This window comes from Tupaia chinensis, unplaced genomic scaffold (genome assembly GCF_000334495.1).
Source record: "Tupaia chinensis unplaced genomic scaffold, TupChi_1.0 Scaffold144702_1, whole genome shotgun sequence".
Lineage (NCBI taxonomy): Eukaryota > Metazoa > Chordata > Mammalia > Scandentia > Tupaiidae > Tupaia > Tupaia belangeri.
This window is the reverse complement of record NW_006204563.1, coordinates 140,397-168,304: the sequence shown is the minus strand read 5'-3', so window position 1 is coordinate 168,304 and position 27,908 is coordinate 140,397. Positions and strand designations below refer to the sequence as shown.

The following is a 27,908-nucleotide window of genomic DNA, read 5'->3' as shown; positions in this document are numbered from 1 at the left end:
GGGCCAGCACAGGGCCTACTCCGCCCGCCGCCGCCTCGCGCTCGCTCGGCGTGGGGCCCCGGGGGTGGCGGGAGACCCGCAGCTGGGCCTCTGCCACTTTTCTTAATTATTTTTTTTAACTGAGCATGTGAGCTAAAACAGTAAATACCCGTAGCAGTTATTTTATCTGTTTTTTGTTTGTTTGTTTTAGGTCTACTTGTTTATTTCTTCCATGAGAGAAGGAGGCAGAGAAAGAATAGGAGAGAGAAAATACCTACAACAGAGTTTTCACATCACAAGCCTTAACCAGACAGGATCATAAGCCTAGCTAGGTGCATTCTCCCAGCATGCACAGGGAGACCTCAGATGCAAACCTGGGACCTTCACATATGACTTCACTGTCATGGAGTGTGACATTGCCACAATGCCAACATAGCTGGATGGTATAGGAGTAGTATGACTGAGGAAAGTTTAATTTTTCCGTTAGATCATGTTTGGCAAAACCTTTATTGAAATGAACCAACTATAACGAAAAATGTTTATATATCTAAAGAATTGTGACCTACTATGCTACCATGCAAACAGCCCATTTCTAAGAACAGCCAGAATAAATACTATCATTATTGAGCGAATATTAATGTCAGACTCATTAGGTACCCTCCTAAAGTATGTCATTTAATCTTCACAGCAATCTTGTCAATTAGGTTTCCTTAGATACTGTTGCAACTCAGAGAGCTTAAGTCAGAGGCTAACAGTCACACAATCATTAAATGGCACACCCACCTTTCAAATTCAAATATAACTAACTCCTTAGCCTGTTCTTGGCCTACATTTTAAGTCTTTAGAGTTCATGTGCGGGACCAGCAGTTAGCGTAATGGCTATGACGCTGGACTCCCACGTAGTCGACCACGGTTCGCGTCCCGGACCCGGTGGCTTAAAACTCATGCCAGGTGCGTGCCCAAGATCCCGAGAGGAGAATGGAGGAGAAGGGATTGTGGCGTGACCATCCCCCCTGGGGGGTGATTTCTCGCTTTCTGTGTCTCTCTGTCTTTCTGGCGAGCGCATGAGCCCTATAGCAAAAAACTCTCCAAAAAAAAAAAAAAAAAGAATTCATGTGAATTCATCTTGATTGATACAGAGAGAAAGGTATAGTGAATGAAGTACACCCAAATAGAATTTACCGTGCAAAAACAAGATAGCCCTTCTTCTAGACTTCTCTACTTATATCTCTTCAGAATTCTTGGGGAAGAAAAAAAAAAAAGCAAATTCCATCAGCAATTTATTTTCTAATCACCTTGTTTTCCTCGTTTGTGAAAATAAAAATCAATCCACTGTAAATAAAAATAGTTACAGTCAGTTACTTTTCTTGGTCACTAAATGAAGTAAAGGAGGATAAAAATTAAAGGAAAGAATAAAAATAAGAAAATAAGGAGTTAAGCATTATTGGATTTGTCTAAAGTAATATGTTAACCCATAGAAAAATAGTGATTTAGGGGAAAACACAAAAATAAAGCACATAAGTATTTGACTCATAATTCAAATTAATAATTTTCAAACTCTGGCTAAAATTATGTGCCATTTGCTAAGAAACATTAATAGTAAACTTATTCTTCTTTTCTTTTTCTTTTTTTTTTTTTTTTTGGTCAGAAAAAAAAAAAAGAAAATTGCTAACCAATTAATTCCAAAGCAATTTTAGTTATCTGCCCTTTGAGCACTGTCATCCAACCTCCACTGATGATTTCAGAGACAAAGACAATCTCATTAAAGTAAGGCTTGGGAAACTTTTCTTAAAAGACAATTATGAAGGGAGAGTCTCACAAAGAACTATGTAATTGGATGGTCCAAAGTAGAAAAGGCTTGTTTCTAAAGAGAAGTAAAAATGGAAGCAGCAAGTGGTATGGTGGTTAAGGCACTGAATTTCCAATGATCAACCATGGCTCAAGTCCCAGACCTGATGACTTGAAAATCATGCTGGGTATATATGCATGCATGACCAAAATCATGAGAGAAGAATGGAAAAGAAGGGACTATGGTGGAGCCATGCACCCTGGGGGGTAATTTCCCAATTTCCCTTTCTCCATTTCTCTGTCTCTGGTGAGCACATACACATTATGACAAAAAAAATTGAATTTTTAAAAAGGAGCAATAATGAAAATACCAGTAGGAATCAAAGCTATCCCTAGATTCTTTTTAAAGTATTTTAAAATTTTACTTTTAACATTCTTTTATCCATTCAATTTATCCTTGAAAAATACATTTATTCTTGTATATATTCAATCACATATGTCACTTAGCTTGTAAAGTGAATGTTACAACATGGAGACATTTCTCACCAGTGCAGTTGGGGATACTAGACACATTATCATCAACAGATAATAACCCATTCTCTTGTCCCGTAAATGCCTTGCCTCTCTATTTTTCTCTTTAATGTCTTTTCATGGACCCTCTTCCTTCTCCCACCCTCTTCCTACACTGTATCTGGTATCTATAACCATTTTCTATGTTTCCGTATCCTCTATTCATTCAGTTTGGGCTATAGAGTGCAGACAGTTGGTATATATTAAGTGGAGACATACAATGTCTCTCCTTCATAGCCTGACTTGCTTCGCTCAGCAGTAAATTTTCATATTCATCCACTTTCTGGCAAAAGCCAGGGTCTTGTTTTTTATGGCTGAGTAGTATTCCATAGAGTATATGTGCCACACTTTTTCAATCCGTTCCTCTGTTCGTGGATATTTGGGTTGGTTTCATGTCTTAGCAATTGTGAATAATACCACAATAAACACAGATGTGCAAGTACTTTTCCAATTAAGAATTCTTCCCTTCTTTGGGTAGATACCAAGGAGTGGGATTGCTGGATCATATGGTAGTTCTATTTGTAGATCTTTGAGGAATCTCCATATTGTTCTCCACAGTGGCTGGATCAATTTACAATCCTACCAGTAGTGTAAGAGAATTCATCTTTCACCACATTCCTGCCAGCGCTTATCATTATTTTTTTTTAATCTTCGCCATTCTGACTGAGGTTAGGTAGTATCTCATTGTAGTTTTGATCTGCATCTCCCTTATGATGAGGAATGTTGAGCATTTTTTTCATATGTGTTTTGGCTGTTTGTATGTCTTCCTTAGAGATTTGCTTTTTGTCTTTTTGTTTTGTTTTGTTTTTAGCTCATTCTTCCATCTTTTAATTGGGCTGATCATCTTTTTTTGATTAAGCTGCTTGAGTTCCCTGTGTATTCTGCTTATCAGTCCCTTATCTGAAGCATCGTTTGCAAAAAATATTTTCCCATTCCAAAAGCTGTTGATTCACAGATTGTGTATCTTTTGCCATGCAGAAATTTCTTAATCTGTTTTAATCCCACTTGTCTGTATTTGGGATTATTGACTGTGTTTTGGGGGTCTTATTTAAGAAGTCTTTGCCTACTCCAATGTCTCCCAAAGTTTCCCTAGTGTTTTCCACCAGTAGTTTTATAGTTTGAGGTCTTAGGTTTAGATCTTTGATCCACTTTGAGTTGATTTTTTGTCAATGGTGAGAGACAGAGGTTTAGATTCATTTTTCTGCAGGTGAATATCAGTTTTTCCAGCACCATTTGCTAAAGTGGTTTTCTTTTTCCCATTGGATTGACTGGTACCCTTTGTCAAAAATCAGTTGGCTATATGTTCGGGAGTATTTTTCTGGGGTCTCTATTCTATTCCATTGGTCCACCATGCTGCTTTGATTATCACAGCTTTATAGTATATTTTGGGTTTAGGAAGTGAGATCCTGCCCACTCTACTCTTCTTGCACAGTATTGCTTTGGCAATATGATTTTTATGATTTTGGCAATATGTCTTTTATGATTCCAGACAAATTCTATGATTGTCTTTTCTAGATCTGTGAAGAATGGCTCTGGTATTTTTATTGGATTTGCATTAAAAAGTTTATAAACTGATTTTACTCTGTAATGAGAAAAATGATCCCCTCAGAGTTATATGAATCTGAGGGGAGGTCCTCACTTTTTTTGTGCGTGTGTGCTCTTTTTCTTTTATTTTTGCTTATGACACATTTGCTACTCAGAAAGAAAGAGAAAATGAAAAATATTCCCCCATTAAGGATGGCTGCAGCATAATCACTTTTTCATTCTTCTCTTGGGATTGTAGAAAAAATGCACATGTGAGAAAAAGAAAAAAAGACATGGTTTATCTGACAGAAAAGTGGGATAACTTCTTTTGCAGCTACCTAAACTTTAGCTAATATAATTTTGCCAATGATGGTATTTCAACAACTAAGTCCATTTACTTAACTAATAATTTTTGCTTAGTAATAATTTCTCCATATTTTCTCATGATCTGAGTCCTCAAATTACAATATGATTACCTCTAGTGTTGTACTAGAGTGTTTTAACATTCCTAAATGTAAATTAATTTTAATTAATGTATAAGTTAGTAAATATATTTTAAGTATGTGCATATATGTACATGTTTTCTAAATTTTGGAGATTAAAGGAAATAGCATTTGAAAATGTAATTTACAAGTAATAAGAGTCTATAATTCCAGAATTAATAGCAGATTCATTCAGATTTATATACTAAATTATTTTTTAATTATTTATTTAATTTTATTTATCATAATTTTTAAAAATTTTCACAGGGCATGCACACTTGCTAGACAGACACACAGAGGAAAATAGAGAGAGAAGGGTGGAAGTGAGAAAGCAATCCTCCAGGTCCAGGACTCGAATGTAGCAAGCCATGTGGGAGTTCAGCATTTTAACCACCATGCCACCTACTGGCCCCCATATTCTAAATTTTTAAACACTAAATAAAAAAAAATTAGGAAGGTGGTATTTATGTATATATTAATCATTAATTCATTTATTCAACAGATATTGATTCCCTATTTTCTCACAATCAGAAATTCTGTTAGGCCACAAACGTATAAAGTCATAATGCTACCTTTAAAGAATCTGAAGTCTAGTAAAAGAAAGATTAAGAAAAAAATAAAAACACAATTTTGCAAGACAATATCTATCAAGTGTTTTAACAACAACTGATACAGGGAATTAACTCACTCTTACGGAAGGGATGAAGTACACCTGGTTCAGATTTAAAAAACCTAAGAAAATCTTTTTGGAGGGACCAGCAGTTAGTGTAATGGCTATGTCACTGGATTCCCAAGTAGTCAGCCACGGTTCAAGTCTCGGACCTGGTGGCTTAAACTTACGCCGGGCGCATGTGCATGTGTGCCCAAGATCCCAAGAGGAGAATGGAGGAGAAGGGATTGCAGTGTGGCCATCCCCTCTGGGGGGTGATTTCTCACTTTCTGTCTCTCTCTGTCTGTCTGGTGAGCACACGCACCCTATAGCAAAAACCTCTCCAAAAAAAAAAAAACCTTTTTGGAGAGGTGCTGATTAGGCTGAACATGAAAGGGTAAACAGATGTTGGCATATCGAAGCAAATTTTAGACATGAGGGATAGAGCACGGTGGAAGCACTGTGCCTGAGAAGGCAGAGAAAACTCCAGTTCCTAGAAGTGTACTTTATTTTTGGAATGGAAGGACATGAGTGGGAATAAGAAAAAAGTCTTAAAGACTTGGGGGAGCTAAATTATGAAGTGCCCTTTCTGTTACACCAAGGATTTTATATTTATCCTGAAAGCTAGGTGATTTTAATCAGTAGAATTAGATTTCATTTGACTAAGGAAAGAAGACTAATTTGAGGAAGGAAAAAAATAACACACACAGGTGACAAGGAAATCAAGTACAAGATTTCAGAAATGAAGGCAACTATTAAATTCTATCAGAGGGGACAGAGAGAAGAAATTAGATTTGAGAGCTGTTTAGAAAGTAAACATAATACAAGGTAACACATTTGATGCTGGGGATGAGTGAGTGAAGAATAATAGACAACGGCCTCATTTTTAGGTAAGGCAGTGGGAAGCTGGCAATTCTACTTGCGGAGATATGTGATTCAGGGGGAGAAGCAGGTGTTAGGAACGATGATGGAATTACTCGAGGTTAAAGTGCCTTCGGAAAACCCAAGTGCAATGTCATAATGTCAAAGACAGATGAACAGGAAGACCTGGATCAGGTGCACGCACGCACACACGCACGCACACACACACGAGTTGAAAATTGTTAGTGCTTTAGTACATGTCTGTCAGGGCTTCTAGAACAGGATACTGCAAATTGAGTGGCTTAAACAGCACAAAGTCGTTTCTTGCTGTTCTGGAGGATAGAAGTCCAAGATCAACATGCTGGCAGGATAGTTTTCTAGTGTGGCCTCATTCCTCCCTTGGAGACAGACTCAGGGCCTTTTCTCTGTATGTGTGCTCTCCTGGCACCTCTTTTCTTAAGGTTCCTGTTGGTTGGGGCCCAGCCTTATGACCTCATTTAGCCTTAATTTCTTCTTAAAAGCCCCATCTCCAAATATAGGCACCTTGGCTTCAACACAGGAATTTTCTGGTGACAATAGAAACAGATTTGATGAGAGTACAGACATTATTATCATTTGACAAATGAAGAGACTGGGATTAGAACTGTTAAACTGCGTGTGCAATACAATTGCAAACATTTGACACAAGATGTGCCTGGTACTCTTCCCACATTCATGTGATAAAATCAACAAGACAATTACCCTTGTCTGTCAACTACAACCTGAACAACAACAATGATAACATTACCTTAAGTCAGCAGAAAATTAGCAGGTAGTCTTGGAGGCCTCAAAGAACACCACCAAGTCTTCACACATTTCCAAAAGAAATGGGATTGAATGGTGCTAGCCAGCTTCAGGGGACAAGTTCTTTCATGATGACGAACACGAATGTCCCAGAAATTTTCTCAGGACATCAAACACAGCTCCAAATCTTATGGATAACATTCTAGGGAACCTTTAATATCTTTACAGAATAAACCACGCTGTTTGTGGCTCTGAAGAATGAAGGGTGAAGCAATTGTTCCAGCTGTGATTTGAAGCTGAGGTTCCGGGGAAAACTAGGTATTCAAAGCCAGCTTGCCTTACACCTAGATACCTCCCCCTGCGGCTGTGTTCAAACATATGCACTGTTCTCTGAACAATATGATGATTATCCAGCTTTCTCCAAAGGGCTGAGCAAGAACAAAAGGCTGAGGGGTAAAGAGGGTTTTTATTATTAGGTTACTATTCTTATGAAACATTCATATGGCAAAAAAGGAACTGCTTTCCCATTAAAAGAAATTTTGTTAAGGAAACTTTATAAAAAGATGCTTACACTGCCTTTAAAATAGCTATACATGTATTCAGAAAAGGCAAAAAAAAAAAAAAGATTTGAATTAGGAACCCCCGTTAAGAACTTATTTTCAGAGAGCAAGGGAACATGTAGGCATCTATAAGACTAATTTAAAATTCCATGGCATGGATTTAATTATTAATTAATGTCCAACAGAATTATTTATTTTATTATAGAGTATTAATTATTGAGTATTAATTATATGTCCAACAGAATTTATTTTATTATAGCACTAGTGTTGATGTTTCTCTTCTGCCACAACTTGGAATTATTTGGAACTACAGGACCGATTAAGGTAGTTCAAGGCACATCTGTTGTGTTTGCACCGTTTGTCAGGTTTCTTAAATCTGCAAATACAATCAGTGTGTTACTTTCAATTTAGTCTCCTTTCTTTACTCTCCCAATGCTATCCAGCATTGTCATTTTCTAAATAAACCATAGGAGCCGAAACTCTCAAACTGTGGGGTTGGTCCCACTTTCTTAAGTGAGAAAGGGACAAAGGAGGGGTGAGCCAGGTGTATGATTTGCATTATCAAAATAGATTCCACATGTTCTATTATTTTTGTAGGCTAAATAACATAGAGGAAATTAGATTTTACACAGAAATATATTTAGGTTATCAAGGTCTTCTTAAGTTTGAGTCCTGGACCTGGAGTCTTGAAAAATACACTGGGCATGGGTGCGTGCATGCCCCAAATCCCGAGAGGAGAGTGGAGGAAAAGGGATTGTGACGTGACCATCCCCTATGGAGGGTGATTTCTCACATTCTTCTCTCTCTCTCTCTCTCTCTCTCTCTCTCTCTCTCTCTCTAGTGAGTTCATATCTTACACCAAAAACAAAAAACTAAAAATACAAATAAAACACACACACACACACACACACACACACACACATACACAAGAACTTCTTTAAAATCAGAAAAAAAATATTTTAAAAGGAAAAGGGAAAAGAAAGAAGGAAAGTACTGGCATTTTGGTGGAATGCTGGCAGGGAGTTTATAGATTGTGGGACACAATGAAAGGAACTATGTAAAAAGAAAAGCTAAAGACACAGTAATTGGTGTGAATTGACAGCCCTCAAAATGAGAAAATATTTTTGTAAATTATGCATCAGATAAGGGACTAATAACCAGAATACACAAGGAACTAAAGAAGTTGTTTGGAAAAAAGATGATCAACCCCATTAAAAGATGGGAGAAAGAGTTGAAAAAAAACACTCTCTAAAGATGACATATGAATAGCCAAAAGGCATATGAAAAATGCTCAACATCCCTCATTGTAAGAGAAATGCAGATCAAAACAACAATGAGGTACCACCTAACACCAGTCAGAATGTCTAAGATTAAAAAAACAAAAAATGGGGGGGGGGTGCGGAGAGAGTGAAAAGGGAACTCTTTTACACTGCTGGTGGGAATGTAAATTGGTCCAGCCACTGTGGAGAACAATTTGGAGATTCCTCAAAAAAAATCTACAAATAGAAACTACCATATGATCCAGCAATCCCACTCCTCGGTATATACCCAAAGGACGGACTTCTTCATTGGAAAACTGCTTGCACATCGATGTTTATTGTGGCACTATTCATGACTGCTAAGACATGGAACCAACCCAAATGCCCCTGTACGGATGAATGGATTGAAAAACTGTGGCACATATACTCTATGGAATACTCTTCAGCCATAAAAGCCAACAAAACCCTGGCTTTTGACAGAAAGTAGAAGAATATGGAAGATTTACTACTGAATGAAGCCAGGCTATGAAGGAGAGACATTGTATGTCCCCACTCAATATATACCTAGTGTCTGCACTCTGTGACCGAAACTGATTGACTACAAGATATACAAACACAAGAGGTGGGTGTGAATGCCAGGTGTGGTGTGTGTGGAGCAATGAGGCCTGGGGAGGTCATTTGGAGGAGGGATACAGAGGCAGAGCATTGATGGGATGGGGAGGTGTGGTGTTATCTGTTGAAGATATTTTGGTCAACTGGACTGGGAAGAAACGTTCATATATTAAAATGTTCACTTTGTAAGCTAAACAATGTGATTAAATGTGTATAAAAAATATATAAAATTTTCTTAAAAATTTTTAAAAAAAGAAAAGCTTTATCTAAGAACAGGAGACACTGGAGAGTTAGGGAACAGGAAGCAAGAGCAAAAGATTTTTTAAAAGCAGGGTAAGAAGAATGCAAGAACGATTCCTAGATTCATGTTAGTCTCAGGCTAAACGGTCAGCTGGTTCCTGTGTCGGGATGTCAGGAGGTGGCACAGCATGAGAGTGGAGAGCAAGGGTTTTAGAGACACACGAACTTTAATTTTAATCCTTGGTCCCCTGACTGGGTGACTTCAGGCAGCTTACCAAAATATCCTTGTTGGTAAAACTGAAGGAACTATTTTACCTGGAGCAAATGGGAAGTTTGCCTAAAGCAGCTATGGAAAATGCTGGCATGGAGTAAATGCTTGATTGTCTCATTAAGGGTTAAAATTATAGGGCCTGGGGCCAATAGGTGGTATGGTGGTTAAAGTGCTGGACTTCCACATGGCCGACTGCAGTTCGAGTCCCAGATCCAGTGGCTTAAAAATCATACTGGGTGGGACCAGCAGTTAGCCTAATGGCTATGTCGCTGGACTCCCATGTAGTCGACCACGGTTCACGTCCCGGACCCAGTGGCTTAAACTCACCCCAGGGACGTGTGCGGTGCGTGCCCGAGATCCCAAGAGGAGAATGGAGGAGAAGGGGTTGCAGCGTGGCCATTCCCCCTGGGGGGTGATTTCTCGCTTTCTATCTCTCTGTCTCTCTCTGTCTGTCTGGTGAGCGCATGCACCCTATAGCAAAAACCTCTTCAAAAAAAAAAAAATCATACTGGGTACATGTGTGTGCTTGCCCAAAATCTGAAGAGAAAAATGGAGAAGGGATTGCAGCATGGCCACCTCTGCTAGGGGTGATTTGTCACTTTTCCCTCTCTTTGTTTCTGTTTCTCTCTGGTGAACACACACAACCATGGCAAAAAATTAAAAGAAAAAAATATATAGGACCCTAGAACTGGATGGTAGCTTACTAAACCCCACCAACTCCAACATCTTACAGAGTAGGAGAGAACTAAAACATTAAGTTTCTTGCCAGAGTTGATGTGCGTAGAAATCAGACTTCCAAATTACATTTCGGTGAGTTTAGAACCTAGACCTTAGTGCTGTGTAAAGAGCCCCCAGGAGGTGGACATGAACTGTGGACTCGACACAGACCCTTGGGCACTCCCCTAATCTCTCAGTTCCCTTGCTGTATGAATGTGAGGGAGGAAAGGGTGATCTGAAAGCACCATTCAGCTCCATGCTCATGTACCATTCCCTGAGAAGATAATTTACCCTGAGGAGTTTGTATTTGACTACAATGAAAAGCATAAGAACAATTATAATTGGGAACCCAAAACACAACAGGAGAGCAGATCATGGTGGACTCAGGGCAGCAGCAGAAGTGAAGGAGTTCTTGAGACTAGCGGATGGTGTAATGATTACATCACTGGACTCCCACATGGTTGACCACTGTTCGAGTCCCAGACCTGGTGACTTAAATCTCACACTGGACATGAGTATGTGTGTGCCCAAGATCCCGAGAGGAAAATGAACAAGGGACTGTGGCATGGCCATCCCTCCTTGGGGGTGATTTCTCTCTTTCTGTCTCTGCCTCTCTGACGAGTGCATGCACCCTATAATAAAAATTTCTAGAAAAAAAAGAAGTGAGGGGTTCTTGAGGGTCAAGGAAGAGAGAAAACCTGAATGTGAGAAAATATGTATGGCACACAGGAGGGCTTTGGTACCTCCTTCTCCCAAGGTGTAGCCCAGGCTAAAGTTCCACCTGTTTTATTTTCTTTTTGGATTAAGAACATATGGAATACAGTGGTAGGACCCAAGCGGGATGATTACCAATGAATCACTGTTTGGTACTTAAATTGGGGAAAACGATTAATTAAATAATTTACACTACAGCAATAAGTGCTTGTTGGCATGGGAGAAAGAAGACAGAGTTTCTCTCCTAAATCACATTATTCAGGACATTGAGCATATAAATGTATGTGGGAGGTTGGAAGGTGTTTGATGTATTTGTGTTTGGGCTCCCGAACTGACCGTGCCTCTCATCATGATGAGTGGAAAGAACTCTGACTTTTTATTATATCCTGTAATCTTCAGGGGAAATGATCTGCTCAGCATAGCTTTTCCTTCATAGCTCCCAGCTGACCCTAAGAGTGCAACATTGCTGTGTAACAGGCATCTTGATTGTACATGTTTACACAAACTGGACACTATCTATGGCTAATTTTTATTCAGAAAAATACTGCTGAAGCTTATCATTGAATAGGTTTCTGGTCATATCTGCTAAAGAGTTTTTTTAAATATGAGGATAAGCTACTGATTATAATAGTGAGTATGTACCTATTTATCCATACTAAAAAACTATTATTAAAGAGACAAGTTTGGTTTCTGAAGCACAATTCTGTGCTTAGTTATGATTATCCACACACACAAAAAAAAAGACAAACAAAATGGACCCTGCTCTGAAAGAGAATGATGGCGGCGTGTGAGTAAAGAAAGACGAAACGGCCAACTAGTGGCACCACTGGACCAACATAAGAAAGATCCCAGATGGGACCAGCAGATGGCGTAGTGGTTATGTAGCTGGGCTTCCACATGGCTGACTGTGATCTGAGTCCCCGACCTGGTGGCTTGAAATTCACACCAGGCACATGTATGTGCATGTACAAGATCTCAGGAAGAGAATGGAGGAGAAGGGATTCAGCATGGCCATCCGCCAAGGGGCTGATTTCTCACTTGCCCTTTTATTGTCTCTGTCTCTTTCTCTGATGAGTGTATATACCCTAAGGCAAAAATAAACACCTCTTTAAAAACGAGGATTCGTGTCCTAGGACCTCCTTGAGTACAATGGACATGCACACGCATCTCTGTGATTTGTGCTAGCTGAGGTGGGGATGGATCACAGTGTGGTGTGAAGACTATTGAAGGTGCCTGTCTCTCCACCTCCTTCTCTGGCCCTGTCTGAGTCTCTCATGGAATAAATAAACAAATTAACTCTTTTTTTTTTTTTTTTAGAGGGAGAGATTTTCGCTATTTGATGCGTGCACTTGCAGGAGAGACAAAGAGAGACAGAAAGTGAGAAATCACCCCCCGTGGGGATTGCCATGCTGCAATCTCTTCTCCTTCATTTCTCTCTTTGGATTTTGGGCATACACACACATGCACCTGGTGTGAATTTCAAACCACTGCATCCAGGACTCAAACCATGGTCAGCTATGTGAGCATCCAGAGACATAACCATTACATGTCTGCTGGTCCCCTGGTTAACTTTTAAAAAGATAAAAATGAAAGACAAAGAGACCAATCTCAGTGAAACACTTAAAGTTTCAGAGTAATGATCTCCAGTCACATTCTCCATCTTGTGCACTACAATCCACACATTTCCTGAAGCTGTATTTCTCCTTGTACGGACTTTATGATTATTCACTGTCTCACCTAGTTTCCTTTAAACTGGCCAAGTGTGGCGATTCTCGAGTCAAAGGTTTTGTTTTGGTTTGGTTTTATTCAGAGTATGAAATCACTTCTCAGGAGGGATGGCTAAGCCAATCCCTTCTCCGTTCTTGCTCAGGATGTTGGGCTTGCACACACACATACCCGGTGTGACTTTCAAGCTGCCAGGTCCAGGACTCAGGCCATGGTCTAACACTATCCACTACAACACCTGCTGCCCCCTCCCCAAGTTTTTATTATTTTAAAAATGCTGCCTTTGGTCTTTCATGTCCCCTAATTAAAATGAGAGTTGATTCCATAGTTTTCTGGCCACGTTTAGTTGTCAAAAATGCCCGTGTCTCGTCCAGTTCACTTTCTTCTCCAATTTGACACACACCTCGCCCCACTCTCGAGCACCAGCTAAGCTTCAGCTTACGAGACTTGCAATGGGTAGAAGATGCCATCTGTTATTGTGCTGCCCTCTATTCTCTGTCTTCTGGTCCTAACTTCTGGGCTTTGGGATGGGGAAAAAAAAAAAGAAAAAGAAAATTGATCTTCACAATCAACAGGGCAAGCAATTGCAGTCCCCTGTCCCTGGGCTCAGATTCTCCAGCAAGACCCTCTGTGGGCTCACCATCAGTGCTGCCTGCCTTGTGGTTACCATGGGCAAGTTCTTTAGGCATCTGGTAAGACCTTCCCACCAGGGATCCAGCTTTGGTTTGACCTCAACCTTCACAAAAAGTCAGTCACATATAATTACTTTTCATGTGTTTATTTGAACCTTGAGAAATATGCATGCTATGCACCCTTGCTTTGCCAGATAGATGGGGTACAGGAACGCAGGACACTCCTTTGCTACCCCTTTTCTCAATTCTAATCTCTTCTGTTCACATAAGCCCAGAAAATATCAACATTTCCTCTTTCAGAGAAGAAATCTAACCTGGGAGCAAGGCTTCCCATTTTGGTACAAACCCAAAGCACTGAAAATGGCTCCTCTGAGCTTCCCTCCTCCCCAGACTTTGCAAGGATAAGTGGGTGTGTTGAAACCACCTTATTCCTCACTAGACTGATGACCCATGTCTCTCTAACACTCTCACCTGCTAATACACACTGAGGCCCAGGAGAGGAGACAATGCTCAGCGTACCAGAGCCACCCAGTCCGTCTCCTCGTAAGCCTTGTAGAGTTACCTGACTTCCAGTAGTCGGCTTGCTTGCTTGCTTCTTCAGTGAGTTCGTTTTGCCATTCTAGAAATTTCACATGCCTATTGCTTCTTTCTACACTCTTAGCACTTCTTCGCTAACTCCAGGGCTGTAAAGGAAAGGGCCAGTCAGCAGGTGATCCACAGCCTCACCCTCATCCACTGCCATTGGTCCCCTGCTCAGCCAGTCTTCCCATTGTTGCTATGGAAGCAGAGTCTTCAGCTTCCCAGAGCAGATACAGCTTCTGCCTCTTTGCCCTCAGCCATCAGAGCCTGAGTTTGGCCCTGTGTTACGCTGCCATTGCCCTGCCACACTCATTCATACATTTTCACTCAGAATCTCCTATCAGATAGTCCAACACTTGGCTGAGCAAAGAGACAGATGGTACATAGGCCTCATCACACTTAACTGAGTCAAAACGTATATTAGTAGTAGTAAGATAACAATAAAATGTCAACACTATAACAAAATATACATGTCTGTGCGAGGAGGAGCAAATCATTTTTGAAATACCTTTTGGGACTTTTTATGTCCAAAGAAAGCCATTTTTATTACTTGTATAGTTTTTTGATCGGAAGTAATCTACTCAAATTCATCTCTCATCTAATTCACCAGACTTGGCTCCAGATGACTTGTGTTTATTTTCAGTAATTGGGTTTGCCCCAAAATATCCTCAGGGCCACCACTAGGGATGTTTAAAAAATATGCTCTATATGTGAAAGGCAACTGAGACAAACTAGTGAAAACAGAAACAAGAAAAAGAAAAAAAAAAGGAAATCTGGCTTATTTATTAGTTTTTACCATAGCAACAGACAGCCCCACAGTTTCAGCAGCTTACAGCACCAAGGAGCTCTCTCCTACTCAAGTGGCTCACAGGCTGCAGACGCGCTGTCGTTCTGTGGGCTCAACCCGGCTCTGCACATCCGTTTCTGCTTGCTCCATGCTGTCTCCTCATTCCAGGACAGCAGGACCAGCTCCCAATCAGGGCATGTCATTCTTATGGCAGAAATAAGTACGCAAGGCCAAACCCAACCACACTAGCACTTGAACATGTTGGCGCAGACACGGGTATGCACTTCATCCAGTCTTGTTCTGCTGACCAGAGCACATCACATGGCCACCTTGGCGAAGAGTGGAGAATTATCTTCCGCTAACAGCAAGCACTGGGCGTCACATGACAAAGAGTGTGGATAATCTTCTCGGGGATGAAAGTGTAGGGTTGGGAGCCATAGTCTGCACAGTGTGGCACAGTGGAAATGCCAAAAGTATGAGTACTTAACATTCCAGAGAGACTGCTTTGGACATGGTAATAATTATTAGCTATATAAATTTGTGTGGGTGCAAACCAAGACAGTTACACAGTTTATGGGCCCCTCTTGTGTATGTAGTGTCCTAAAAATGTACATCGTCTCTAGAGTATGGATCACATTATTTCCTGAATTTACTCCCTTTGTGAATAGTTTTGTGTTTGAGATATTACAAAGTTGTTTATGAAAAATAATTATTGATTGGAAATTACATATCCATAGAATGCTCCTTGCATGCAAAATTCAACAGAGGTTTAGTGCTTGTATTTCTGAAAGAGCAAATCAATATTCTAAGAATGGGCTAAGCAGAGGAAACAGTTATCTTTGCAATGAGTATACAATATATCAAGTTCCTCAGTTGAGACAAATATTAAATAGGTTTCTTAGCCACCTAGAAGTAAAATAAAGTTGTTAGTGATAAAGCAACAAATGCTTTTCATTTCTTTTTTTTTCTCTTATGAGATGAGATATGGAGGGAGAGAGAGGAAAGGGAGAGAGACAACTATAGGTTTCTTCAAATAGGTCTCATGTAGTGACTCTCCTGCCCCAGTTTCCCAATTAGCTAGGGTTACAGGTACATGCACCTGTACTCAGCATGTTCAGGTTGCCCAGGGGCCAAACCTGGGCTTCCCATGTGGCTTCCAGCCTACTGAGTGGTGGCACTATCTGTGTACTACCATGGCTGAATGAATTTCTTAATCAAACTATTGAAAGTCATAAAAAGTAATAACTCTATACTAAGTATTAGATTTCAACTTTATCTGTCACGAGGCACTCAATATACTTGAAGAAGTCACATTCTAGACACCTCCTGGGCTCACTAAAAACTGGTCTCCTGATCCACACACCTTGGCCTAAATTAATTAGCAAGAAATACAGGAGGAAATGGGAAGAGGTCTCGGGGTAATCACATATCCTTCATCTTCATTCTGTTACTGGATATTGTTTCCATCTTAACCCATGGGAAACACACCAGTGGGTAAAAATCTAAGGCAGGCTAAGATGTGGGCTATCATGCTGTTGGAAACTAAAATGAAGACCTAGGTTGCAGGGAGTTAAGAGGTAGAGTGCTGAAGTGGAGTGAACACTCTCCTGCTGGCAGACTGATGAAATGTGAACTCTCTATACTTTCTCTGTGACTCTAGCTAGTCACTCACCATGGGACCAGAGGCAGCTATGTGCATGAAACAATGCAGAAAAATCTCTTATTTCCGAAGAAAATCTTCATGCAATGCCAGTTAGGGCTTCTGACTTATCTATGTACCCGTCTCCCCTGCAATCCGTTTAACATAGGCAAATACTTTCCCTCAAATGCACTCGTTACCTGAGTTATGGTTTCTTCCCTCTTGCTTCCTGCCTTTTATACATAACACTGTCATAAACTCCTTTAATCATCTACATTTTATGCATTTATACTCATTTTATTTATTATTTATTTATTTATTTATTTTTAGAGAGATTTTTGGTATAGGGCACATGCACTCTCCAGAGAGACAGAGACAGAAAGCAAGACATCATCCACCTGGCCAGAGGATTGCCACACCGCAATCCCTTCTCCTCCATTCTCCTCTTGAGATTTTAGGCACACGCCCACACGTGCCTGACATGAGTTTCAAGCCTCTAGGTTCAGGACTCAAACCATAGGAAGTCATGTGGGAGTCCAGCCAATCCCAGCCAACATAACCATTATGCCATCTGCTGATCCCCACTTATGCTCATTTTAATGTTAGCATAACTTCCAACCTATGAGGCATGTGTACAAAATGATATCAACTTAAATCATAGCTGGATGGGGAAAACCAGTCTCTGGCATTCTGAGATTTACCTCCCACTTTGTGCACAGTCACATTGCCTGTATCTTTTTTTTTTTTTTTTTTGAGAGGTTTTTGCTATAGGGAGCATGCACTCACCAGAAAGCCAGAGAGAGACAGAGAGACAGAAAGCAAGAAATCACTCCCCAGGGGAGATGGCCATGCCGCAATCCCTTCTTCTCCATTCTCCTCTAAGGATGTTGGGCATACACACACACATGCCCGGTGTGAGTTTAAGCCACCAGGTCTGGGACTCAAACCACAGTTAGCTACATGGGAGTACAACAACATAGCCATTATGCCAACTGCTAGTCCCACATCACCTGGACCTTAACAGCCCAGGTTTTTAATGGCAAGTCTTGCTTGTTACTTGGTGCTCTCTTCACTTTCACTTTTTTATTTTTAGACATTTCATCTGGCATAAGCAATACTCTTGCTCCCCAGTTACAACGTCTTTTGAAAAGGATTCCTGAAATGCTCGAAGTGTGAGCATCCGTTTTCTACAGTCTTATAAACAGAAGCAATGGGTAAAAACCACAGCAAGAGGAGTTTGCCACATCCTTGCTGTGAAGATTGTTGACACAGAACTGAGTTACCCTCCATCAAAACTGTACAGTCCAGCCACATCTGCAGTTGTTCACAATTAAGGGGCATGTTAATTTTTTTGTCAGCTAAAATGTCTGTGACCTAAGGATACAGGAATAGCATAACAGACCTCTCACGTCATCTCTAACACTTTGTGATTTCAGTTCTGTAGGATGTAAAAACAAACTTCACAAGTGGAATAGAAAGCACAGAGCTTGCACCAGATCTCACCAAGGAAACATGTAATCTTGGCAGGGATGCAGGGTTCAGATGAGGAATACATCCAAGGAAAACAATCACAGAATACACTGGGTTTTCTTAGCTTTTATGTTTTTTAAAAACATGGCTACATTCTCTCTGTAAACCTCCCCTTCTCTGTTTTATGTTGACAAGGAATCAAATTGAAGGGTTTTGTTTTGTTTTGTTTTGTTTTGATTTTTTCTCCTTGAACCAGAGAAAAGCAAATAGATTGTTAATAAGAGAAGAAAGTTCATTTCTAATAAAATTAAAAATTATGAATACAAATTGAGATCCCTATGACCTCAATCTCAGAATATATCTTGCTTAAAATTATTTGAGTAAAAATTGCTTATTTTATCAATGCTGAATAATTTTTATGATGAATATAGCAAGTGGGTAGTTATAGAAATATATTCTAGAACAGGTTAAAATATTTTTATTAATAAGTGTCCCATTATTCAAAGTGCATGACAATATCAATAAACCCTGACTTCAGATATAGAAATACTGTCTCTATAAACTCTACTTTATTGAGACCCAAGTAGATTATAAAGAGTTCCATTTCTAAGATCCTCAAAGTATTGTGGTAATCCTAGAAGTATACGGTTCTACATAAAATGTCTTGAAGTTTCACATGAGTATACTTGGATTTCCAGCTTTGCATTCACACATACACTACATGCATTTTCTTAGAATATCCAAATAATGTGATTCATTTACTATTTGTTAGATATTTCAAAATCTCATCATGGAGTAAGTAAGAAAAACTTTTCATTGTCTACTCTTCTTCTTCTGTTGAAAATAACCAACTACCAACAGAGTAATTTTTCCCTGAAATACATCATTTGCCCCTTGAGAGGCTTTGTCTGTGTGTGTGTGTGTGTGTGTGTGTGTGTCTGTGTGTGTGTTTATATATAATATATGTATATTAGAGATTTTTACTATAGGATGTGTGTAGAGAGACAGAAAGCAAAAAAATCACCCCCTGGGAGGAGGGCCACACCACAGTACCTTCTCCTCTATTCTCTTCTCTGGATTTGTCCACGCACACACATGCACCTGGAGGGAGTTTCATGCTGTTAAGTCTGAAACTTGACCCGTGGTCAACCATATGGAATTCTAGGACCTTAATCATTATGCCACGTGCTGGTCCTATGTTATTATTTTTTAATTTGACCAGAGAGAGACAAAGAGAGAGAGAGAAGGAAACTGAGAAAGCAAGCTGCCGGGTCTGTCCAGTTAACAGCCCAGGTTTTTAATGGCAAGTCTTGCTTGTTACTTGGTGCTCTCTTCACTTTCACTTTTTTATTTTTAGACATTTCATCTGGCATAAGCAATACTCTTGCTCCCCAGTTACAACGTCTTTTGAAAAGGATTCCTGAAATGCTCGAAGTGTGAGCATCCGTTTTCTACAGTCTTATAAACAGAAGCAATGGGTAAAAACCACAGCAAGAGGAGTTTGCCACATCCTTGCTGTGAAGATTGTTGACACAGAACTGAGTTACCCTCCATCAAAACTGTACAGTCCAGCCACATCTGCAGTTGTTCACAATTAAGGGGCATGTTAATTTTTTTGTCAGCTAAAATGTCTGTGACCTAAGGATACAGGAATAGCATAACAGACCTCTCACGTCATCTCTAACACTTTGTGATTTCAGTTCTGTAGGATGTAAAAACAAACTTCACAAGTGGAATAGAAAGCACAGAGCTTGCACCAGATCTCACCAAGGAAACATGTAATCTTGGCAGGGATGCAGGGTTCAGATGAGGAATACATCCAAGGAAAACAATCACAGAATACACTGGGTTTTCTTAGCTTTTATGTTTTTTAAAAACATGGCCACATTCTCTCTGTAAACCTCCCCTTCTCTGTTTTATGTTGACAAGGAATCAAATTGAAGGGTTTTGTTTTGTTTTGTTTTGTTTTGATTTTTTCTCCTTGAACCAGAGAAAAGCAAATAGATTGTTAATAAGAGAAGAAAGTTCATTTCTAATAAAATTAAAAATTATGAATACAAATTGAGATCCCTATGACCTCAATCTCAGAATATATCTTGCTTAAAATTATTTGAGTAAAAATTGCTTATTTTATCAATGCTGAATAATTTTTATGATGAATATAGCAAGTGGGTAGTTATAGAAATATATTCTAGAACAGGTTAAAATATTTTTATTAATAAGTGTCCCATTATTCAAAGTGCATGACAATATCAATAAACCCTGACTTCAGATATAGAAATACTGTCTCTATAAACTCTACTTTATTGAGACCCAAGTAGATTATAAAGAGTTCCATTTCTAAGATCCTCAAAGTATTGTGGTAATCCTAGAAGTATACGGTTCTACATAAAATGTCTTGAAGTTTCACATGAGTATACTTGGATTTCCAGCTTTGCATTCACACATACACTACATGCATTTTCTTAGAATATCCAAATAATGTGATTCATTTACTATTTGTTAGATATTTCAAAATCTCATCATGGAGTAAGTAAGAAAAACTTTTCATTGTCTACTCTTCTTCTTCTGTTGAAAATAACCAACTACCAACAGAGTAATTTTTCCCTGAAATACATCATTTGCCCCTTGAGAGGCTTTGTCTGTGTGTGTGTGTGTGTGTGTGTGTGTGTCTGTGTGTGTGTTTATATATAATATATGTATATTAGAGATTTTTACTATAGGATGTGTGTAGAGAGACAGAAAGCAAAAAAATCACCCCCTGGGAGGAGGGCCACACCACAGTACCTTCTCCTCTATTCTCTTCTCTGGATTTGTCCACGCACACACATGCACCTGGAGGGAGTTTCATGCTGTTAAGTCTGAAACTTGACCCGTGGTCAACCATATGGAATTCTAGGACCTTAATCATTATGCCACGTGCTGGTCCCATGTTATTATTTTTTAATTTGACCAGAGAGAGACAAAGAGAGAGAGAGAAGGAAACTGAGAAAGCAAGCTGCCGGGTCTGTCCAGGACTTATACCATGGTCAGCCATGTGGGAGTCCAGTGCCTTACCCATCACCCACCTGCCAACCCCATGTGTGTGTGTGTTTAATACTTTCAAAAAATAAATACAAACTATTATTCCACACAAAGTTTATATTTCCTTTGAGAAAGTAGAAGAGGTATTAGAAGGTTAGTTGACTTCATAACAATAACAAAAAGAGCAGGGCCTCGCTTGTTAAAGAAAAAAAAAATTGAGACCCCCCTTCAACCAATTTCTTCACTTAAATGTGTGCGAGTGGAATATATTGACCAGATAAAAATAATGCATTTGTGATAATTTCTGTAATATAGTACATTTGGGGCTGATATGCAAAATTAGAAATGCAAAATGAAACTTTCCTATTTTTTGGCTATTATGCCAGAAATCCTTTTTCTCCCCAAAATTCCATTCTTCAATTTTCTTCACATTTCTTGACTGCTAATTACTTTGTAAAGGAGGAGAAATCTAAAGAGCAGTTGAGATTAAAAGAATCAGTCAAAGAGATGTACAGGTTCAAAGGAATTAGCCTTTTTTATTTCATTTCAGTGTTTTGGGTATAACTGATAGTTTTAATGTGTTAGAATTGGTTTCACAGTCATAGAAATTGTCTTGTGGCAGAGAGAATAATCAAATATTTGTCACTGCTCCCTTATTTAGCAAAATATTCTTACTTCCTCTTGTTCTATGCCTCCCATGACATGAAAAGAGCAGACTGCCAGGCAGACAGAAGCGGACCTGGGCGTGCTGTGAGATTCATATGCACTAATATTTTGTGACTCACTACTACTTTCATTGTTCTGAGTACTTTCAAATGCATTAGCTCATTCTATGCTTGACTCAGCTGTATAGAATCAGAGTTATTATGTTCTTTTACAGAAGAAGAGAGAAAACTCTCACCCTGATTAAATAACTGGCCTAAGTCATTTTAGTTTGCACAGCTGGGATTTGAGTCTGGAAATGCCTGAAAACAAAAATCTGTGCTCTTGCCTTTACCATATCTTCCTCCAAGTAACAGAGAGTGCGAATAGCACATAGGTATGTGACAGTGTGGGGACATTACCATTAGAAAAAAAAAATGGGCCTAGTGGTTAAGTCACAATAGAGTATAGTCACTTAAAAATACTATTTCTAAGATCCTTTGTCCATACTTTTATAAGAAGTCAAAAATATGTTCCTGAGCTGTGTTTGTTTCAGAATTAAGAACACTGAAAGAAGGGAAAGTGCATTGTGAATTGAAATGAGAAAAAGCAGGTCTCCTATTGATTGTTCCCTCTTAGAATCTCATTAGCTATCTGGCTAAACTTGATGACTGCCAACAAATAACGTTGTTCCCCATCCTGAGGTGTTAAGCTGCCCCGGAGCCACTACATACAGAAGAATCTGAAATGTACCTATTGTTCCTCCTCCAGGTCATTTAAAAATCAGCTTTAGATACTAGAATTCTTTTTTTTTTTTTTTTTCCCTCTTCCCTTCAGGCTGCTAAAGGATGCACAGAATGAAGCTTATTTTAAAGGCTGGTATCAGAAGCTGCTGGCTGCTCTCCAATTCTGTGCAGGAAAAGCCTTGAGTGATGAGTTTTCCAAAGAGAGGAAACTTATCAAAATTCTGGGAGATATTGGGGAAAAAGTCAAGTCTGCCAGTGACTCTCAAAGACAGGTTTGTTGAGAAATTGATCTTCGAGTAGTAATTTTTTTTCTCTTTCTTTCTTTCTTTCTTTTTTTTACTTTGATTCAAATAAGTTTTAATTTTTCTACCTTGGGAAGCAAATTCTTGACTACATTTAGTCATAAGACACTTAGATCAATTATTTTAATCAAGATTTTGTTTTTCCATTGACTGTCCTGAAGTTAATGATAATGTCTGTCACTGGGACCAGCAGATGGCATAATGGTCTTGATGGATTCCCATGTAGTCAACTGGGGTTTGAGTCCCAAACCCAGTGGCTTAAAACTCACAGCAGAAGTATGTACATGTGTGCTCAAGATCCCGAGAGGAGAATGGAGGAGAAGGGATTGCGGCGTGGCCATCTCCCCTGGGGGGTGATTTCTCGCTTGTTGTCTCTCTATCTCTCTCTGTCTGTCTGGCGAGCACACACGCCCTATAGCAAAAACCTCTCAAAAAAAAAGTAAAACCAGAAGAATTTTGAAAGATGTTAATTGTCTAATAAATAAATAATAATGAGATTTTAACTTAAAAATTAATTAATTTAATGCTTTGTTTAGACTATGTGTACAACCATACTAGAACTAAAATTAATCATTAGCTTATCTCTAAACTACAAATATTTTTGTTTCTGATAGCATTCAGCAATTGTAATATTTTTGTCATTAACATATGTGGATATTTTTCTAAAATGTATTATTCCTGGGAGCCAGCAGTTAGCGTAATGGCTATGTCGCTGGATTCCCACGTAGTCGAGCGTGGTTCGCATCCCAGACCCGGTGGCTTAAATCTCACATTGGGCGTGTGTTGAGTGCGTGCCCAAGATCCCGAGAGGAGAATGGAGGAGACAGGATTGCAGCATGACCATCCCCCCTGGGGGGTGATTTCTCGCTTTCTGTCTCTCTGTCTCTCTCTGTCTGTCTGGCGAGCACACACGCCCTATAGCAAAAAATCTCTCAAAAAAAATATATGTATTATTCCTATTAGTATTACTACTAGGTGTAAATCTTGCAAGTTACAAACTAATATTTTAAGGAATTATCAGAAAGGTCCCTGTTAGTAATTACTTATAGGAAGGGATGCAACTGGTGGGCCACAGGTCAAGTTCAACTCATTGTGTTTTGGTTGAATGGCACAGTGCTTTGTTTTGTTTTCGTTTTTAATTGAATTTGAGGTTGTTCTGGAAGAGCACACACCCTGAGTGCCCTATTGTCCCCCTATACTCCCTCTTGTCCTAGCCTGCTGCCTCCATACACATGACTACATCACCTCCCTGACCCCGTAGCCATCCAAGTGTGCAACCCCTGAATTAAAGTACTTATTTAATCAATAGAAAAAAAATATAACTTGAAGGTAATTCAAATTCTTTACAGTTTTTTAAAATGCTTTTCCAATATTCTTTTTTTTACAGGAGATACTAAAGAAAGAGATTGGCAGACTAGAAGAATTCTTTCAAGATATAAATACTTGTCACCTTCCCCTGAACCCTGCCCTATGTATAAAAGGGATTGATCACAATGTAAGTCAATTTATTCAGCCCATAAACTGAGTTTTTCTGTTTTGTATTCTTTAGTTGACTTTACATTTTTGAAATACAGAAAGAATTCATAAATTGACACTGCAATTATTTGAAGGAAAAGGCAATTCAAACTCATCCATACTATGTGTGCCATTTGATGCACTGTGACCAGTTAGGATAAATGTACTTCTTGCTGGATTAGTTTATTGACTTATTCAGAATGGTTGGTTTGGTGACCCCATGCTGGCTGGATATAATTTAATGCTTTGTTTAGACTATGTGTACAACCATACTAGAACTAAAATTAATCGTTAGCTTATCTCTATTTGATTCGATTTAAAATTCTTGATGCCCCTATGTCAGGATGCCACATGATTTATTTCATGGTTTTCCTCATGCCTGGAAAGCCTTCCCTGGCATTGTCAAACTCACCTCTTCTTAGGCCTCTGTCACATGGGACTCCTCAGTCACTCTTCTCAGATGTAGAATAAGTCTTTCTCCTTTGTTCCTGATAAACTTTACTTTTTTATTTCTTTAGGGGGGTGGTTAAGAGTTTGCTACAGGGCGTGTACATTTGCCAGAGAGACAAAAAGAGATAGAGAGACAGAACACAAGAAATCACCCCCCCAGAGGGTTTGGCCACACCACAAACACTTCTCCATTCTCCTCTAGGGATTTTTGGGCATGTGCACACACACACACACACACGCACACTCCCACCGTGAGTTTTAAGCTGCCAAATCTAAGACTCTAACTATGGTTGACTATGTGGGAATCCAGTGACATAGCAATTATGCCATCTGCTAGTCCCCCTGATAAACGTTATTCTCTTCTTTCTCAAAAGGACAAGAGTAGAAAGGCACTAATGGAGAAAATTATTGATATATAAAATTTAAAAGTGAAGAGATTAAGCTATCACACATGCAGAAAAAAATGTTACTTGATCGAAGTTGTAAGTCAAAAAAATGAACCCCATAACTAGGTGGAAAAGTTGACCATTACTAATATGAAGATACAAATTTTGCTAAAAACTTGATACCATTATCTTTATGACTTTGGTTTTAACACCAAGATGGCCTACAAAAATTTTTTATAGCCTTCATAAACATATTCCAAAAAATAACAAAATAAGCATCAAATTCTATGAATTGAGATATTTCTTTCTGGGTATAACTTTATTAGCAGTAGTCACTGTTAATGCTAAACATATATAGAACTCAACATTTTGAAGAGGTAGATGGAAAAAAAACCCACAATGTCCATTGAGTATTGGTTTTCTGCTTTTGCTTTCTTGATTTTTTGTTGCTTTTCGAGGAGTAAAGCAAATTTCTCAGTGAAAATTAAACATGAACTCTGACTTGTGTGGGCCTTGAGAATTTGGAGCATTGGCATTAAGGGGAGGCCTCCAGGTACACTACAGATAGCTGCCTAGGACTGGAGTCACTAGCCTAGCACTGCAGCTGGGACCACACTCTCTCTGCAGCACCCAGTGGCCAGCAGTGCTTTCCTTGAGGCTCTGAAGCCACACTAAGTAGCGCTGCCTCCTGTAACTATTTGCTCTGACCTACTGTGCTTAGTACAGGGCTGGACATCTGTGGCTACAGCAGTAAACAGGACAAACATGGCCAGGGGGCACCCTCCCATGGGCACATTTTAATCTGTCTTCCACTCCTCTGAACAATAAAATAAGAAATCTGACAGCCGAAATGAGCGTGGGGAAAAAAAAAAAAAAACCTCACTTCCAATGGACACCTTATTGGCTATCAGAGAATCCACACTGGAGAGAAGCCTTCAGGGTGCCATGGATATGATAAGACCTTCAGTCACAGTAATGTCTAACCCAATATCAGAGCCTCCACATTGGGGAGCATAGAAAAAGGATAAAAATGCAGGTGATCTGGAAAAAACCTTCCATTAGAACTCTTAATTAATTGACTACAAGAAAATTTATACCACAGGGGAGGGGAGGATGAGGAGGTGGGGAACCTTTTGAACAAAGTATGGCAAAGCATTCAGTCTGAGCAAATGTCTTATTCTATGTCCGAGACTACACTCACGTAAAAAGTCCTGTATGGGTAATACACATGGGAAATCTGCATTCAAAACTCATGCCTCATTACACGTCTGAGAATTCACATTGGCGAGAAACCCTTGAACATAATGATGTGGGAAGGTCTTTTGTTATAGCACCCATCTTACGTCACAACAGAGAACTCATTCTGGGGAGAAAACTTCTAAATGGAATAATTGGGGGAAAGCCATCATATGACTGTTAGAGCCATTTTAGCTCACTAGAGTTCACACCGGAGCAAGTGCCATGAATGTAATATGAATGTAATGAGTGTGGAAAAGCTTTAGACAATGTTCGGTCCCCATCAGTCAGCTACATCAGGGAGCAACACTCAGGCCTATTTCAGTCCACTTCTTAAAGCATGGCTCTCAAAGGCAGAGAACAAGGGTCTTAGGTGTGAGTTAAGTTTTCCTTATAAGAATTCCCAATCTTGTCTCCTCTTAGAAACTATTAATCACAATGGACCATTTCTTCCTTTCCTCCTATCCCTAAGGAATGGATCAGGCGGCAGAGTGGGAGTGACTTAATGCAACGCGTTCTCACTGTTGGGAAAGCAGGGACTAGACATTTTTTTTAACTTTTAAGTTCCTTTTTAAAAATTACTTTTAGATCTGTGCTTCTTTCCCTCTCACCCTGTATGCAAAATCGTTCTCTAAGACTCTGATTCATTCATCCCCATCCCTTGGCTATGGCCATTCCAACCCAGTTTTTAAACTTGGCTCAAATCAAGTGTCTCATCATTTATTTTTCTCTACCTAGAAAACCTCTCACTCTATTTGCTAATCTATGTCCTTCACAGACCTTGAGATCTAGTTCATCTCTGAAATATTTTCTTCTTAAAATGCTTCTTCATTCAACTGGGACAAATTGTCTTATGGTTTATTTTCAACCCAATGCATATGTATATACTTTCAAACAACTTTTTATAGGCTTTTTGAGGGTGGATGTGGTGTTTCTTTCTGTCAGCTTATACATAATGTTTTGTGCATAGAGTTCTTAAGTATACATTATTTTTTTACATGACTCAAAAAACATACTGCATGTGAAAACCAAAATATGACACAATAAAAGCAAAGTAGCTCTGGTAAGAGGGTTAAAAAGAGGGTCTAAGTCTTGCCTTTAGCCTCCTTCAGCCTTTTGTCTCTTCCTTTGACTTGGGGTCCCCTGAAGAGCTCACCAAATTTTGATGAGCAGAGCTTGAAAACCACTGATCTAGATTTATTTTTGCTCATTACAGGATTTTCTAATGATAAAAGGTCATATGATCTGTAATTAAATAATCCTGACAGCAAATATTGATTGCTTAACAAGCAGCCTCACAAAACTATAAAACTCAAACTGATTTAGTAAGAAAGAGTTAATGTTTGGTTAGAGATAAAGTTAGATTTATGTTGATGGATAGAAAGTAAGATACAGATCTTTTCCCCTTAGCTTGTACTGATTTCAGACTTCTTGGAGATAATGACATTCAAACTGATCCTTCAACTTGTATTGATATCATATTTTACTAAGTTGATTAATTGAAAGCATCAAGCCCTTTTCCTTTCTTTAGTATTGATTTAACTTTTCACCATCAATATACACTCTCTGATATCATAAACACTGTGGCTTTCACCACTCAACAATCATAAGGAAATAAATGGAAAACAAGCAATAGGTAGAGGAGAAAGTGCTTGATATCATAAAGTTAAAGATGAATTATAATGTGTACTTAAAAGAAATGAGGAGAGGGAACCAGCAGTTAGCGTAATGGCTATGTCGCTGGACTCCCACGTAGTTGACCGCGG

General features: G+C 39.2%; 1 protein-coding gene across 4 annotated transcripts in view; it reads left to right on the top strand.

Moving 5' to 3' along the window:
- PIK3C2G (phosphatidylinositol-4-phosphate 3-kinase catalytic subunit type 2 gamma) overlaps window positions 1-27,908 on the top strand; it is a 469,433-nt gene that overhangs the window by 303,455 nt on the left and 138,070 nt on the right. For all 4 annotated transcript variants that reach the window (XM_027767815.1, XM_006167334.3, XM_027767814.1 and 1 more), the window contains 2 exons: window positions 22,345-22,525; window positions 23,943-24,050. In XM_027767815.1, coding sequence (XP_027623616.1) covers window positions 22,345-22,525; window positions 23,943-24,050 — 289 coding nt within the window. The remainder of the gene's footprint in view (window positions 1-22,344; window positions 22,526-23,942; window positions 24,051-27,908) is intronic.